Here is an 18,531-nt window from a genome sequence, read left to right as displayed (position 1 = left end):
AATGTGCTCATATACAGATGCGTAACTGCTTAAACCAAAATATTACCAAACAGAAAAGCAGCCAAAATAACAGAGTTTATAAGAGCTGTCATACTTGTACACAGTTTGTACATGTTTCTTAAAAAATTAAGACCACATCTCAGCATATGTAACCCACAGTGTCCCACACAAACACACTCTTTGTCCCACATGTACTTCTTTAGGGATGTGGTCACTCTAGACTTAAAATAATTGCCCAGAACCGCTGGATGAGTGTATGGCTCAGTGATGAAATCTGTACTTTACTAAAATCCCTTTTTAATATTTAAATACACATATATTTTGGTATCGAGTGTTGTAATTTAAACTCCATACCATGTATTATTTAGCAAGTTTCAAAATAAATATAAATATGTAATATAAGATTAACAGCATGCAACACTAAAGTGATAAACACAGGAGTGAATCAGTAATTCTGACAAAGGCTGTTCTCAAGAGTACTTGAGATTACATTTAAACATATTATGATATGTATTAACACATCATATAGATGTATCTGTATTAGGAAAGCCATGGGCTCTTTTTCAGTACCACTTTTCACATGATGGAACTGTATTAGTACTGCACACAGCCTGAAAATTGTGCCCATTGTCCTTTTTTTACGAAAGTTATCGATATTCAATTTATTTATGATTAAATTTTCAGATTTCCTGTGGACTGCTTTGTTGTTGGTCTCCCTGGAAACGCCCCTGATTGCTGCAGAAGTATGAATATTGAACACTGTAATGGTGCCACTGTGCTCTGTTCTCGAAGAAGCAACTCCAGGGTTGCCCGGCAGGCGGAGCTCTCGGTCCATTTACTCCCATGGCAGCAGCAGGGCATCGTTATTTCTAAGGGTTTTTTTTTCTCCCCCCTTCGTGGGATACAGACCGCTATTCTCAGATCCTGGAGCCTCAATCGAACAAGTGTGGCCCTCAGATAAGCACCGTGGAAGCAGCGACCAGGACACGCGCTTCAAGAGGGAGGACTGAGTGGACTGCAAGAACATTTTGATGTCATTTTTGCCCACGGAATCCAACTGCAGTAAGTAAAACTGCAATGAACTTTTTGGGGGGTTTTTTGGTCGTGTTTTCTACACATAACAGGTTGCTTTCGGAGAAACCACGTTGTCGGAGTACAAGCAGCGATGTGGGTGTTCTGCTCGTTTCCCCCTCCTTTATTTAATCGTGTTTTCCCTCTCTCCATCTGCTGTGGCATTGCTGCCAGTTAATGCTTGCTGTAAAGCCGTGTAAAATGATTTGCGCTGGATTATAAAAAATGTTTTTGGTCATCTGTTGCAGAGACACTGGCTCCGTATTCTATCATTTTCACTGAGATTAGGTACTTCATTTATGAATAAAGGATTTGATGTAGCAAAATCCTTAAAGCCCCGAAAGTTACATATTGTAAAAGTTCATGTTGTGGATGTCTGAGTATTTCAAGTATAGAGATTGCAATCAAATGCTTTCCACCACATTTGTGTGTAGTGTAGCGGAAGTGTTAGTTATTCTGTGTGCATAGAAGAGGTTGCATGAGGCAGCTTGGTGTCAGACGCAAAACAAGTTGGATTTTAAAATTGACAGAAACAGAGAAGGCAGCACAATCTCTGCTGTCTGAAAACCTGCCACCACATCGATCCCTATATTTTGATGTAATATTTTGAAGGTAATAGCTTCTATCTGTCAGCCGTTCCACTCTGAGCAGAATTAAAAACCTAATCCATGCTTTGGTGCTGCTGCCTGCTGGAATTACACATTTAAGTGCCCCCGTGACCTGCCTCAAGCTTCAATAGGAGCTTGGGAAGGCTGAGAGGAGCGAAGCTGTTTGGTGCTGGGACACCTCGCTCTAGCTGACACCGGTCCGGACACACTGGAGCATCTGAATGTCTGGTGACACCATGACTGAAACGGAAGCCAATGCGATACTGACCACTGCGCTGACAGGAATCCTGCTGGTGGCAGTTATGGCACTGCTCTGCTACTTTACCTGCAGACTGGCTGGTTCAGTGCCACTGGGTGGACCTGGCAGATTTTGAGGCTGTTAATGACCACTGACCTGCAGCATCTGGGAAATGCTACATTATTATATCCATGACTTCTTGCCCGGTTGGTGTTGACATTTCTTTTTAGTTAACCTGGTATGTTCAGACTTACTTCTTATTCGGAGCCTGGGACAGATTCAATTTTAAGCTTGTTTTTGGAGGTGATGAAATAATTGTAACTGAAGTAATTAACCTCAGGTAAAGATTTTTCTGTCAAGAAATATTAATGTTGAGGTTTTCATTCAAGGGTGGACATGTGCAGTCAATCATTTGGTGTTAATCGGCTTTGTCATGGCTCTTAAACCTCTCAGTGCCATTGAGTGCAATCCCATTAAAATGACCTTGACTATAAGCGCAGAGAAGAAAGAAGAGGGTGTGTATAATTATAGTTGAAAGCCTGACTGGCCAGGACCCATAAGGGCCCCTGTTGTGACTACTTACATTCACAGCGAGGCCTGAAGCTTAACTTCTCCAAGCTCTTCTTTTGTTTTGCCTACAAAGTGTTCAGCGACTGAAAGCTCCACTTTTGAGCAAGTCATATCAATAATGCAAAGACATATCATTTAAGTGGCTTAGATGAAATGAACACAGATGGTTGTATTCCTCTTGTGTCACCCCCACCCCCTCGCAGCCTCCTTTTTGCCTGTTTCTTTATTTGGGGAAACTTCTGTGACAGAAAGGACTTTTATCTCAACACTTTCTTGCTATAGAAGGGTGACCAAATGTTGAAAAGACTTGGCTTCATATCAGCTTGTCTTTATTGTAAAGATCAAGTAAAATAAGCAAATTCTGAGGTTCGGTTGAAAACTTAAAATGAGATTTTTTTCTCTTGCTTAATGTCTGTATTCATTGCCTATAACTCCAGTCTCCACATAACACTGAAGAAAGACAAGTGTAGCTTGCAATTAACAACTGCACTTGGTCACATTATCATGGAGTAAATAAATATTAAACCAGTATGTCAGAGTCAGTGTATGATGAAATGACGCATGCAAAATTACTAGTTTGTGCCCTTGTTCTCTTGTAGCTGTGAGACGACTGCGGCCAGGCCTCTCCAGCTTCTCAAAGTGGCATGTGGTGACTGTCTAGAGTAACGTGTCACCCGCACACACTCGACAACAGGAAGATGACAGCCCTGCTAATCATTTGCTTTTGTCTGATTTTGGGGAGCTTGGGGAACCCACAATTCCCGGGTAAGTCACTGTGTTTGTAGTCAGCTGCTAAAAAAACCCAACAAATAGAACAACAGAAACAGTCTAATGGTTTATAGTTTGACAGTAGGTGTCCAACACACACTAGGAAGGTTGAAAATCCTAAAAAGAAGCTTTTATATCAAGCTGTGTTTGGTTTAGCGTTGCCACAAAAAACAAGTAATTTTCTGGCTTTAATATTGCTTGAAAGTGTTTTCATCTTAAATCCGATGATTATTGTTTTAAATAATGGATTGATAAGTAGATAAAGATATTTGGTTGACTACCTTGAAAGAATAAAGAAATCTCCAAATATTTAAGCTGGAGAAGCTGGAACCAATGCACCTTTGGCATTTTGTACAGTGTCAATGCAAAATCTCAGCAGACCTGCATCTGGTGATTCCTAGGACTATCCAAATATAACCTGATTTGTTTATTGCAATACACAGAGCAAGAGAAAGATCCCAAGTTTTGGAACGCATGGGCTCAGCGAACTTTGAAGAATGCTTTGACGCTGCAAGAGCTCAATAAAAACAAAGCAAAGAATCTCATCCTCTTCCTTGGAGATGGTAAGCGACACGTCATTACAGATTTGTGGCAAGATGTTAATAAAGTTACATCAGTGCCTGCAGATGAAAGGTGAAATGCAACTGCGACTACCAAAGCATTAGCTCTTCAATAGGCTCATCACCAAAGACTTGTGGTCAGCGCAGAGCCTTGACACTTTGATAGGGTAAAAGTAATTCCATGTTGTAATTAGACTTGAACGATATTACAGAGGATTCAGTTGATCAGTAGAAGATGACTGAGATTTTTAAAATTTTTTCCAATGAGTGAGGTGAATGAATGGGAGCAAACAAAGCAAGCGTGCTGCCACTGGATCACTGGGGTTCTGTTTGTGCTGGATTCCTCGCTGGTTGAACAAAAACCTTTATCCTCCATGGGGGCATCTGCTTTCAGCCTCTCTGTTTGCTCTATGCGCACACCATGACATTCTTGCATGCAGCTGCATTCACAGTTATGTTTGCCGTTTTATAGAATAACAGAAAAATTAATAAAATGAAAAAAAAAGTGTGTGCAATTGTTTAACTATTTAATGTTTCCCAAGAATTGAGATTAATGATTACTCTTTACCAGGAATATTACAGGATTCTGTTAAGTAACAACACTCAGCACCAAAGTCAGCTGTTTCCTCTGTGGACCTCTAAGCTAAGCTACATGCAGGGCAACCTTTGACATGAATCTGACTAATAGAACCAGACCTAAGGCTAAAGCATAATAATTAGTTTTGCTCTCTATGTACAAAACTATAAATGTGAGTTTTATGACAATGGTCTCATATGTTGGAGTGTTTGAAATGATCAATTAAGTGTTTTGAGTTCAGTTTTCTAACTGAAAATGTAAAAGATTCATCAAAATGCATTAGGAGTTATTCATGGAATTCAACACTGGCATGCTATTTATTGATTGATTGGTAATTTATTTCAACATGTGAACAATATACAAGTACATTTAGAAAAGAAATGAGAGAAAAAAAAATATACTATACAAATTACATACAAAAAAACATTCTGATTAATTTACATGTTGAAAGGGAGTGGGAAGAAGTATACACTTATTTAATCCCACCCCTGTCCCATAAATTATCAGTGAATATTTAGTCAGCTTCCTTACTGATATAATTTGTAATAAAAATAGTGAACAGATTTCTGATATACTATATACTATAATATCACATCATGAATTTTTTGTTTGTTTGTTTTTAAATAGAGACATTCACTTAATTTAAATATTTTCCTTTTCTTTATAGATCGAGAAGATCATATTTTTATAACTCTTTTTGAACAGTTTTATGTTTGGACATTGCTTTAATTTCCATATTCAGTTTGTTCCATAGTTTCACTCCTTGAACAGAAACACAAAAGCCTTTTCTTGTAGTACGTACCTTCATTGTTTTGAAGTTACAAAAACCCCTTAAATTATAACTTCCTTCTTTCAAAAAAAACATACTCTGAATATTACCTGGCAGTTCTTTATTTTTTGCTTTGAATAGAATTTGTGCTGTTTGGAATTTCACTATATCGTCAATTTTCAATATTTCAGACTGCAAAAATAGTGAGTTTGTATGTTCCCTATAACCTGCATTGTGGATGATTCGAATTGCTTTCTTTTGAAGAGTAAAAAGTGAATGTAATGTGGTTTTATAGTTATTGCCCCAGACTTCTGCACAATAGCTTAAGTATGGTGAAACCAGTGAACAGTAGAGAATATGAAGTGATGTTCTGTCGAATACCTGTTTTGCCTTGTTTAGTACTGCAATGCTTCGTGATACTTTGGAATGAATATATCTTACGTGAGCTCTCCAGTTAAGTTTTTCATCTATTATTACCCCCAGAAATTTATTTTCACTGACTCTTTCAATATCAACACCATTTATTTGAATCTTTGCATTTGTATTTAAACTACTATTTCCAAATAACATAAGTTTAGATTTATTCAAATTTAATGATAATTTGTTTTTATCAAGCCAGAACTTCACTTTACTTATTTCATTAGTCATATCCTCCAATAAATTCTGCAGATCATCACCAGAGCAAAAAATGTTTAGTATGTGAAACAGCATAAGAAACTTGTTAATGTGTTAAAACTTAGTATGCACCCAACAGCTTGCTTTGTGCTTACTATTCCCAAGGGAATATTAAGACTTGCATGTACTGGACTGTGCTGAAATTAGTGTCTCAAAAGGCACTGCAGTGCTGAGCATGTTTAAGTACATGGTGCCACTGCGCAACTCTCTCGATTTGATGTGAATGCATAAAGAAATGTGTCTGGAAAGGTGTTTAATGTCTATTTGCACAAAGCTACGCTGGACCATATACTGAGTATGTAGGGCACATTATTATTTCTCTCTATTGTAACTACAAAAGACTCCTTCATCTCTGTGACCTAAAAAGTATCTGCTGCAAGTGTAGTTGTTTTCTTTTCCCTTCTTTTTCTTTTGGTATCTGCTTTTGAAGTAATATGAATCCAGAAGAAATGTTTTGCCTATCAGCAGTCATTTTGTTCTAGGATGTCAACTTCAACAAAAAAATGTCCATGTGCAGCAAATGAAGTACAATGAACTCTTTAATCTTTGATTTTCACAGGGTTTTCCTTTCTGTCCCTGCTGTGTCAAAATCTGTCATAAAACTCAGTGCTTTTTGCGGTTTAGGGATGGGTATTCCCACGGTGACAGCTGCTCGCATACTGAAGGGTCAGCTGAATGGACAGAGCGGAGAAGAGACGCAGTTGGAAATGGACAAGTTCCCTTTTGTATCTTTATCCAAGGTCTGACTAAAGTGCACTATGACACAATGTATTGATCGTGCTTTGGCTATTAATGGCTTCCAGAAAAGGCCTGTGACCGGAAACAAGGCTGTTTAGTGTTTATCATACTGGATGTGTGTAAGTTATAGATAAAAATAAAAAAAAATACAAAAATAGGTTGATTATTTATATCTCATTGACTCATCAACAACAATTCACTAAACTATTCATTTTAGATTCTAGAAAATGTAAAAGGATGTATTTCTTTTAGTATTCAATTCAAAAATACCTTTATTATGCTAACATGATAAAAGTTGCTCTTCTAGTGCTCTGTGTTTGTGAAATGCATGCTTGAAAAAAATCAGATAAGAACGAAATGGCAATGACTGCAATGATTCTTAAAAAAATATTTTTCTTACAGTAACATTCTCTAAACTTCAAGTGTCCATGAAGGGTCATTTATGACCCTGAATAACATTTAATGAGCCGTTATGATCATTTTAATTACCAAGTTATTTCCTACTTTATATTTTACATAAAGGTAGGGAAAAGGTAGAGATTTGATAGGGTGTTCTTGTCTAATATTTTCATGTGTGTGCGCATGCACGGGTTTGTTGGTATGGGTATATATGTATGTGTATATGTATGTATGTATGTATGTATATATATATATGTGTATATGTATATGTATATGTATGTATATATATATATATATATATATATATATATGTATATGTATATATATGTGTATGTGTGTGTATGTATGTGTGTATGTATGTATATATATATATATATGTATATATATATATATATATATATATATATATATATATATATATATATATATATATATATATATATATATATATAAAATATATATAAAATTGTAGGTTGTGTATCCTTCAGGTGTTAATGGGGTTATTGAAAATGTGTATATGTGCGTATGTGTGTATATACGTAGGTATGGATAGATAGAAACATATATGTGTATATATTTAAAAAAAATAATAATAAAAAAAATTACACATAACATATAATGTAATTACAAGGAGGTATTTCTGTAGTCTATTGATACTAGATAGTGGAAAAGGGGTGGGATTAAATAAGCTTATGCTTCTTCCTGCTCCTTTTTGAACATGGACGTTATTTGGAGTTGTGGTTGCTCGTTTTCCTTTTGTTTGCTTTGTTCATTTGTCTCTTTTAATTCTATTTTTTTTAATACTTTTTCAACATGTTCAAAATAAAGATTCAATCAATCAATAAAAAAAAAAAAAAATGTGATGAATATAATTAGAAGCCTTCAAAATTACATTAAAATATAACCAATAGAATCATTTGTCACCCCAATAAAGTAGCTAAAATAGTTTGGTTGCTTGAGGGTTAAAAGTGTAAAAGTCTTGAGAACCACACCACAATTACTATATGTTTTCTTTCCTGTGAGCCAAGATTTCTTGTCATTTTTAAAGTGGTCATTAGAGATCTTTCTCCTGGCTTTCTCAAGAAAGATGTTTTTCCTTTGGCTACTTTTCCACATATTTACAGTCCAGTCCTTGCACTTGACCGTGGCAGAAAAAACGGCATCTAGCTCAAGAAATGTGCCTACAAATGACTATTTAACGAAAAACAACTTAAAATGGTATCTTTAAACATTTTAGTACTGGCAGGCTAGCACAAAAGCACATGATTTGTTTACATTTCTATAGTTGAATCTATGAAAAATACCAAAGAACAACAAGATGATTACCAAAGAGCTGTTAACTGCAAGAAATTTGAGGAATCTGAAGTGAAGGAGAGTGGGAGACCTAAAACAATATTTATAGCAAATGAACAGGATGTGTGATTAAAAAGTCTTGTTCTTAAGAAATGGAACAAAAATCCAGCATAGACTTGACACATATCCTGACAGATACAGTGGGCCTTTCCGTCTGTACTGTTCACTGAAGCTATAAATTATCTCAACGGGATGTAGCTGCCAAGAAGCCATTCTTAAGGAGGGAAAAGGCTGGGGGGAAAAGGCTAAGGTATGCCAGATTACAGAATTGCTGGACTGATAATCAGTGGCAGCAGGTCTGATGGCGTGAAGAATCAATCATTTGGTTCAAATAGTCTTCAGTATTTACAGAGAGGGGTGCAATAGTGAGTGTCTACAGCTACTTGTAAAGTTTGGTGGAGGCTCTGTCGTGGTTCTGGGCTGCATTACAGCTTGGGGATCTTGCTAAAATTGAAAGAATTGTGAGAGCAGAAAAGTACAATCAGATTTTGATGCACCGTGCAACACTATTTTTTAGCATGACAATGATACCATTAATACTGACAGTGCAGTAAAACCATAACAGTGGAACATTATCAGTCATGGATTGGCCACCTCAGAGCCCGGACCTCAACATTATTGAATCAGTGTGGGATCATCTTAACGGGGAACGGAAAAAAAAAGTCAACATCAAAAGAAGAGCTTTAAATGTCCGTCAAGAAGCCTGGAGAGCTATTCCTGAAGATTACTTAAAAAAATTACAAGACAGCAGCCCAAGACAAGACACCTTCAAGCTCATTAGAATTGTAGACACTCTGGTTTACTTTTATTTGGTTTGTTTTTTTTAATAGAGCTGTCAGTGCTCATAGTTAATGCTCAAGTTTAAACAAGTCAGATCATATTAACACAAACTATCCTGCACTGTGTCCCTGCAGACCTACAACACCAATGCACAGGTGCCAGACAGTGCTGGCACAGCCACAGCTTACCTATGCGGGGTTAAGGCCAATGAGGGCACACTGGGTGTGAGTGCAGCCGCTGTCCGCTCCCAGTGTAACACCACACAGGGCAATGAGGTCACCTCGATCCTTAAATGGGCAAAGGACGCAGGTAGAGTGACAACAAACTTTTCAAAAATGCAGATCTTGTTACTAAGTTCATCCAGCCGTGTTAAGCACAAGGGTCAGTGGGGATTGTGTTAGGCTCGCATGTGTATTTTTTGGGGGATGATTGAAAACCATGGAGCACCACAAGGCTAACATAAAGACACAGGCAAACATTGATTCTGATATCCACAGCCAGCGTAGAATCACCAATTAACCTAACATGCATGTCTGTGGACTAGAAAGTAAATATGCAGTTTTTTCTCCTCCCTTAATAAGTGGTTTCACCTGCTTAATAAGATAAATATTGATCAGCCTAGAGAAGCATGTCTAAAGTCTCATCAGTGACTACCTTCACCAGGTATCCTAACAACAAAGCTCAGAGTTTATATGAGTATTAACTTTTGCACTTTATACACTCAACACTCACACTAGCAAACAAACAAAAAAATGCACCACGGAAGAGGAGCCAGATGTGTGGTGTGAATGAGTGCTACAGTATGGTGGGGATAAGTTTAAAGCTCTTACTCAGTCTATGGTGTATGCTTAGGTTGGCTGGTCTGCTTGGTCATGTCATAGACTCAGCCACTAGTAAAGTCTTATTTATAATGCTGTTCTTGACTTAATCCCATTTTACTTACTGACTTATGTTCATCAGCAAAGTGTGGGAAGTTACTGTCCTGTAGGTCTCAGGGTTCATTATTTCTGTCTGTGAACAATAGTTCACGCTGAACCAGTCGCAGAATCAGCTAAAACTTTATAAGCTGGTCTAATTTAATGAAGTTAAGGTGATTTTAAATGGCTTGGATGCAGTTGCTGTTCATCAGGCTGCAAATGTTTTGCCTTAATATTATTACCTTTGTTTGCATTACAATATATACTTGTTCTGTATTGACATTGATTTCTGTGTTTTACTTTAATCACCTATACTTTACTGGTTTATGGATGGTTCACAGGTCACAGACAATAAGAGAGCCAATCATTCCTCTGGGAACATGACATGCAGTATTTGACACCCTGTTTCCAGTAGATCTCCATGACTTTTTATACCATAATTAATAATTAAGGTGTAAATTGTGCAATTTGTTTACCACTGATTTCCCCGCTCCCCATACAGTGGCATCCAATTTTTACCAATGCAGATACAAAACAACTGACCCATGAATTTATTCCACTGCTGCACTGAAAGGACTCACCGAACACATAGATGGAAACGTATCCTTAAAAGGTTATTTACATATCTGAGGGGTTTCTCAATATTCATGTTTGTTTACAGGAAAGTCAGTGGGCATAGTGACAACAACACGTGTCAACCATGCGACTCCTAGTGCTGCGTACGCACACTGTGTGGACAGAGACTGGTACTCTGACAATGAGATGCCAGTAGAAGCACTGCAAGCTGGCTGCAAGGATATCGCCAGACAACTGTTTGAAAACATTCCCAACATTGATGTAAGTGAAAAGTAGAGATTCAGATTAAACCTGAAGATTAATTGATCGACTATCTGTGGACGTTATTAGCAGCTCCAGAATCCAGACTGTGGTTTGTTGGTTTATCACTTCATTCCACTCTGAAATTCATTTTTTCTAACAACTGAATGATTGTCATGAAACATATTACAGACATTCACTGTCCAGAGATAACTAAGTCTAGTGAAGGTCACATTTATTGCTTATAGCTGAATATCCTTATACACTTTTGATTTGATTGCCATAAACTAGTGCAGACATCATTGATCCTCTAATATCACTGATGTTTGCACTGTTCTATGATATTTCAAAAATATTCTTTATCTGTATTTACTGTGACCAAAGAGCTGCAACACAAATGACATGCACACCAAATGAAGGAACTGAGCCTAAAACTGATAGAAATAACACTTATTATTTGAAGAAATGCCTATGAAGTGCCAGTGAGGTTACACGATGGTGGTTGAGTCGCGTCTCTGTCAAAGTTTTGCAATATTTATACGATCTGCACGAATAAAAACTAAGCGTCTTTTGTGACATTCCCGGATAAAATGGAAACATGTGCTACAGCTGCAGACTGTCAGTTGCACTTTCATGTGCTACCTCATGTGAAAAGCAAAATACTAAGTGGCGAAATACTTTTGTTATTGCTGGAAATACACTGTTTGTCAATGAGCAAGTACACAAATGTACACATCTACACGAAGATATTTAAAACTTTTGGAACTTGTTTAGCGTAATCTCGTACTAGTGCTTGACATGCTTGCAAAAGACATTCTTAATCTCGCACATTTCCCTTCCTGGTTAAATAAAGTTCTGTGTTTTGAAGATTCAGATTTGCATGGATGTTAGCAATGAGCTAGAAATGTGCTTTAATATTCTCATAGAGCTTCCTCCCCTGTTTGCTGCTTAATTTGAAGTTCTGGTCAGGCAAAGGAAGTTACAAATTGATGGCATCGTTGAACATTAGCACCGTGTTTACGAGCCAACAGTAAATGTTTGATATGATGGTTTCTTACACAGGACATGTTTTTATTTGGTCCCCAAAAAAACTGTGATTACGATTATCTATGTTTTTTTTTAAATCAGGTGATTATGGGTGGAGGAAGGAAGTATATGTTTCCCAAAAACATGTCGGATGTAGAGTATCCTAATATTTTGAAGCACAGTGGCACACGGAAAGATGGAAGAAACCTGGTGCAGGAGTGGGTTGACAGAATGAAGGACAAAGTAATTTTTCCTCTTTTGTTTCTCTTTGCTCTTCTTGTTTCCTCATTTCCTCTTTATCTACCTAATTGCATTTTCATATTCTGAAATTCAAAGTGACTCCATTTGTACCACCAAAACTGTTCTGTACCTTTTTTTCTTTTTTTTGTTGCAGAAAAATCATTATGTATGGAACAAGACGCAGCTCTTATCCCTAAACCCCAACAATGTGGATTACTTACTGGGTGAGTCTCAGTCTCATTATGACAGTTTCATTGAAGTTTTAATAAAGAGCCATATGCGTTTGCTTTTACTGCAGGCTTATTTTCTGTGTGTAATACCTTGTTACACATTGAGCTGTGCCCTCTGGTATTCCAGGTCTCTTTGAACCTGGGGATATGATGTATGACTTGGAGAGGAACACTGAGAGTGATCCTTCACTGACAGAGATGGTGGATGTGGCTATCAAGATCCTAAAAAAGAACCCCAGTGGATTTTACCTGCTTGTAGAGGGTGAGTTTGAAGCCTCTGTTATGGTACAATTACACAGTTGTTATTTTTTTTGTTCTTGTGCTGATTTCACCAAGACTTAGCAGACTTCTGTATGTAGCTAAGATCTCCCATTCACTCCCCTTTAACTATAAAAGGGAGTGCTTTTATAGTTTAAAGCACTCCCTTTTATAGTTAAAGGGGAGCATTTATATAAGAATTTTCTTTAAGTAGAGTGTTTATTGAGCCTTCTGAATCCCAAAAAGTTGAGTCTGTTCATCTGGACCTAGTTTTTTCAGTGGGAGAAACGTTTTGTCACTCATCCAAGTGACTGCTTTAGTCTCAGCTGACTGCAGGTTTCCCCAACCTTACAAACAGCACATTTGCACAATGGCTGAACCTAGCCCACTGAATGAACAATGGGCTGTGAGGTCAGTTCCTTGATCATTAATATGCAAATTGTCATGACCATTGATCAATAACCACTGATCAATGGCCATGAGTACCATTCACAGAGAGTTGGGGAATGGCTGCAATCACAGCAATGTAAGATGGTGAAAGATGTACCCTTAGGCCCCCTCCTCGATTCAGAGATGGTCTTTCCCTTTTCACGTAAATGGCCTCCTTGACTCCGCCCTCAAACCAGCGTTCCTCCCTGTCCAGGATGTGTACATCCTCATCACTCAAAGAGTATCCACTGGCCCGTAGGTGTAAATAGACTGCGGAGTCCTGACCTGACGAGTTGGCTCTTCTGTGTTGCATCATCCGCTTCGCCAGAGGTTGTTTGGTTTCCCTGATGTATAAATCCGGGCAATCCTCCTGGCACTTACCAGCGTACAATACATTACTCTGTTTGTGTCTGGGGACCCGATCCTTGGGGTGGACCGATTTTCAGCGCAGCATTTTTTGGGGGGTTTAAAAGCCACAGAAAAGCAGTGTTTAGAAAAAATGCATCTCAACTCTTTCGGTACTCCTGACACGTACGGGATCACTACGGGTTTTCGCTTAGGCAGCAGTTGTCTTTCTCTCCTGGATCGGCTGGAGCTTTCTTAGGATCCTTCCCAGCTTTGACAAATGTCCAGCTGGGATAACCACATTTACTCAGGGCCTTCTGAATCAGTACTTAAACTGAGTATTTTTAACACAAGTATTTGCACTACTTAAGTGAAGAATGTGTATACTTTCGTCACCTCTGGTTAGCTTGCATTAAGAGAGGTTTTTGTTAGATACCAGACCATCTGAAATGGCTTCCTCCACATCTTTATAGAGATAGCAATACTGGGGAGCGATTTGACATTTTTAGCCAGTTTTTTCAACTTTATGGAGCAACAGGCCAAGTTTACAAAACAGAGAAAATAAGCAGGGCTTCAAAGTCTCTCCCAAGATGCCCTTTGTCATTCCTAAAGCAGCTGCATTGGCATTTTTTGGGACAAACAAATCTGGCTCAATTACATGTTATACAAACCACTCTGAGGTCATGTTAGCCTAACTGTAAATATTTACACCAGGAGGACGTATTGACCACGGACACCATGAAGGCAAGGCCAAGCAGGCTCTTCATGAAGCTGTGGAAATGGACCGGGCTATTGGCCGGGCAGGTCTTTTGACCAGCGACCATGAAACGCTGACCATAGTTACTGCTGACCATTCTCACGTATTCAGCTTTGGAGGCTACACACCCAGAGGAAATACAATATTTGGTATGTAATGACAAGCATACGTTAGATACTGTACAGCTGAAGTGGAGAACTTGCAGTTCTTTACATTACGTCTGGTTCTTCCACAGGTCTGGCTCCCATGCTGAGTGATGTTGATCAGAAGCCCTTCACCTCAATTTTGTATGGAAACGGACCAGGTTACAAAGTTATCAATGGCGCGAGGGAGAACGTCTCTGCTGTTGACTATAGTAAGTAAAAACGTTTTATTCACATTGCTTCAGAATAATGATAAGATAGCGCTTGTTATTTGGGCAGTGGTCAAAGGCAGAGACCGTGGTGGTTCAATACCCGGCTGCTTAAACTGACTTGCAGTTCTACCTGGTGATGAAGAGACCCCAAGATATAGTTGGGCTTACCTCAGTGCTTGTGGAACTAGTCTACTGGAGGATGGCTAGACTTTATTCCACTGTAGAATCACCCACGGTGTGAGGCACTGAGCAGGGTGGGTGTACTTGGAGCGTGTGTGGTGTGCTTTTCCCTGGTAACCAAAATAGGGGTGTTTAACTAGGGTTTCAGGTTTGTTAACACTTAGACATTAAGCATATGCTCAGAGAACCTGAGCTTCTTGGTGTCCTTGCAGGACACTGAAACATGGAGGGATATCACTGGGAGTTAGTCCCTATTAGGGATGGGTATCGAAAACCGGTTCTTGTTGAGAACCGGTTCCCACTGTTTCAATTCCTTGGAATCGTTTGCCATTTTTGCAAACGATTCCCTTATCGATTCCAGTCGCCCCGAATGACGTCACCACGTTGCGGAGCGTCATTTACCTGGCAGGAAACATGGCGCCTAAGCGGCTCAAACGCTCAAAAGTTTGATTATACTTTATGAGAACCGATGACAACAGGGCAACTTGCAAAGTAGATATTTCATTTAAGGGAGGAAACACTACGAATATGCAAAAGCATTTGCTCACAAAACACGCGATGACACGCGTTTTTAATTCCGCTCCGGACTCGTGAATCTCAACCCAGCAGCAGCGGTAACGTTTGCACGTCCTCTCCCGTTAATGCGGCAGGTAAATAATCAACTAACAGTGCATATTATGTTAGCGCAATCTGCCTTATTACAAGACCTGCCATTACTGTACATGTAGGTGACCATGATGAGAGAGACAGACAGAGTCTGGCTGGCGCTCGCTGGCAGTTCTCGCTGCAGTCTACCGGTAGCGTCTCCTTTCAGGCCAGGATAGACTAATGTCACCGAGCAGTGTCTAAGTTTGTGGTCAAAGGCTTGCACCCATTTGCCACAGCAGATGCCCCCGATTTTTGGTAAGTGAATGTGTTTAATTGTAGGCAGGGACATTACTGGATATTCTTGTGTAATTGCCACAGAACAATTTATGTTATACTTTGTTATTGCTACAGAAGAATGTTGCAGCTTTAAGGCAGGGATGACTCCTGGAGTTGCTTTCTCACTGCATATGCTTTATTTCACAATCAGATCGATTCGATAACAAAAACATACAGCAGCTCCTCTCCTACTCCTAGCCCTTCGCTGCGGTGGAAAAAAGAACGACTTCAATCCCCTTCAAGGAACATACGTACAAAATAGTTTTCCTGATACACCAATGGGGCGTTCAATGCCATCTTGTAAATATGAGTACTCTGGCAGAGTAACAGTTCAAATGAAAAATACACCAGAACAAACAAGCAAACAAAAAAAGAAGTGTGGGGTACCTTTGAACCAATGAACAAAGTATAACAATTTATACTTTTTAACATAACCCGACCCCGTCAATATGTGATATGTCTCACAAGAATATTTATTTTATTATTTTACATTTACAATTTTTTTTTCCTGGGGACCCTGTGACACCCCATTGAAGAGCCGTAGGCTGGATCTCTCAAGATCTCACTGTTGGGTTTGTAAGGCCATGTTACTCCTAAATTTCTATCTTGTTCAAAGAGAAGATATAAAACAAAGCTCTGAGCTAATCGACCTTAGTGTTCTCCTTTTTTAAAAAAAAAAAAAAAGAATCGATAAGAGAATCGATAAAGAATCGAATCGTTAAACAGAATCGAAAATGGAATCGGAATCGTTAAAATCTTATCAATACCCATCCCTAGTCCCTATCATCCCCTTGCGAGTTAAAAATAATAATGACTGCCTGCATCTTTTGTCTCTGTCTCTTCCTTTCAGAGGGAAACAACTACCAGGCCCAGGCAGCCGTACCGCTGAACACGGAGACTCATGGAGGAGAGGATGTGGCTGTGTTTGCGAAAGGTCCCTTGGCTCACCTCCTACATGGGGTCCACGAACAAAACTACATCCCCCATGTAATGGCATATGCAGCCTGTATCGGGGAGTACAGGGAGCACTGTATGTCACCCAGCGGGTCAGCTGGATTACGGCCAGCCTTCTCCATTGTTGCAGTCATTCTCTCAGCTGCGCGACTTTTGTGCTGACCTTTCCCAGACACCCAACGCTGTTAATGCACTCACTTTAACCACTCATTTTAAGATTTTAATTTGATTATGTTGCTTTATTATTTTTTAATTTGTCTCTCCACTATTTTAAATATGGGACCACCTTTCGACATGTTTATTTTTACGATGATTAACTGACAAAAGTGTAGCGGATAACTAAACAAAACAATCAACCCACTGTGATGCACTGATTTTTTTTAATGGGTGCTGTGGCAGAGATCATTGTTAATTGTGAGATTTCAATTGTGATTTTTCTATTAACTAAGGATTTTCAGACTCGTTCGTCGTCCTTTTTTAATGCAGCCCGTCTCTGTTTAAATAGACCGAATTTGCAAATGTCTGAATTTGTTTCATATTTTAAATGTGCATTTAACAGTCTACCTCACAAGCTTTCAAAGATATGTTCACAATTTGAAGAATTATTATAATTTTTTTTTTTTTTTTTTGCCAAAAGAGGCAAATGAATGTATAATTGACGATACATTAAGATCATTTTTTGTCATGCAAGTTTTTTTTGCATAATTTCAAAAAAAAAGAAAAAAAAAGAAAAGTAAAAGAAATATACCACCGATGGTTCTGTCCAAATACAAGTTTTTAAATCTCAAATTCAATGAATGAAATGTGTCTGTTTTTCTGTTAATCTTGTTAACAGTTTTGGTGGGACAAACATGATTAAGTTTTCTCCTTTTGCCCCCGTTCTCTGCCCTTCAGTTATATTTTTCCTCCAAATTTTCATTACAGCGCTCTTTTCACTGACCGCTTCAAGCATTTCAGCAGAACAATACTAAAGTCAGATTTATTTACATGTAACCATTTTTACAAAACAAAAAAATGAAAAGCAGGCAACAGTGATATATGAGAAAAATTATATGTTTTAGGATGAAAAGGGACAAATTTTCACAAAATGTAATATATCAACACAAAGTAAAAACATTAAAAAATTTCAAACATTTTGTCTCACATCTGTCCAAAAACCCTCTCGGCCAGCATGTGTGTTGTACTTTTCCATCTGCTTTGTTATAGCTTGTGTGGAATGTGGGTGTATTGAAACCATTAATTTCTTGGCATCATGTGGTCACTGGGAAAACAGGGGAATCATGTTGACTGAAGCATGAAAAAGGAGGTTTAGTCTAAGCAGGCATGAAATGAAGTCCTCATGTTGTTAGCAGTACTTTCTTAATATCAGGACTGAAAATGGCTCATTTAGGCCCTCAGGAAACATGTCATGATATCAAGTTAACTTTCTCTACTGGTTTATCTTCTTTTCCTCTTCCCAGCTACACATCATTCTGCCATCCCACTTTATCGTTTCTGTTCTCCATTTAGAGAGAGATAGCGTCAGACTGTATATTATGAATATCAAAAAGCCCCGAGTATGCAACTTAACTCACTGATTTTGATGAAATGGTTTTTCAAATACAAAGCACTTGGGTGTGTCTCGTGCATTTGATTCCAGTTGTCTTCTCAGATTTTTTCCATTCAGTCAATGAGCAACAAAGCAAGCAGTGAAAGAAAGTAGTCAGTGTCATGCCTCAGCTTGAATTTTCATGGAAATGCTCGGATCTTAATAGATGTGCAGTTTTCTCAGGCAAGTCATCACCTCTGCTGAGTTCATATTACAACACCACGTTTAAATTCATAAAACTTTCAGTTACACCGTAATTTTCAGTGTCATGCCTCTTCTCATGGGGCCTCTCCCTTTGGCACAACCAATAAGTGTCTACTTTTAGTATATGTCAGTTTACATTTGCCTGACCAAAGGTTTTTTATATAGTGTGTAGACATGGTTAAGATGCCCTGCTGAAGCTGAA

General features: G+C 38.5%; 1 protein-coding gene across 2 annotated transcripts; it reads left to right on the top strand.

The window, feature by feature from the left end:
- Positions 1–908: 908 nt before the first annotated feature.
- alpl (alkaline phosphatase, biomineralization associated) lies at positions 909–17,670 on the top strand. 2 transcript variants are annotated; one of them, XM_004547458.5, is made up of 12 exons: positions 909–1,062; positions 3,087–3,252; positions 3,699–3,818; positions 6,461–6,576; positions 9,241–9,415; positions 10,685–10,860; positions 11,968–12,108; positions 12,260–12,329; positions 12,463–12,597; positions 14,082–14,273; positions 14,360–14,479; positions 16,434–17,670. In XM_004547458.5, exons 2-12 carry the CDS (start codon positions 3,186–3,188, stop codon positions 16,697–16,699), a joined length of 1,578 nt encoding a protein of 525 aa, XP_004547515.2. In that variant the 5' UTR covers positions 909–1,062; positions 3,087–3,185; the 3' UTR covers positions 16,700–17,670. The 2 variants fall into 2 exon arrangements, with proteins under 2 accessions (XP_004547515.2, XP_004547516.2); XM_004547459.4 differs by lacking the exon at positions 909–1,062 and adding an exon at positions 1,818–2,123.
- Positions 17,671–18,531: the final 861 nt, after the last annotated feature.

The sequence above is a fragment of the Maylandia zebra genome, linkage group LG5 (assembly GCF_041146795.1).
Source record: "Maylandia zebra isolate NMK-2024a linkage group LG5, Mzebra_GT3a, whole genome shotgun sequence".
In the NCBI taxonomy this organism is placed as follows: domain Eukaryota; kingdom Metazoa; phylum Chordata; class Actinopteri; order Cichliformes; family Cichlidae; genus Maylandia; species Maylandia zebra.
The sequence above is the reverse complement of the archived record's forward strand: the minus strand, read 5'-3'. Positions and strand labels throughout refer to the sequence as shown.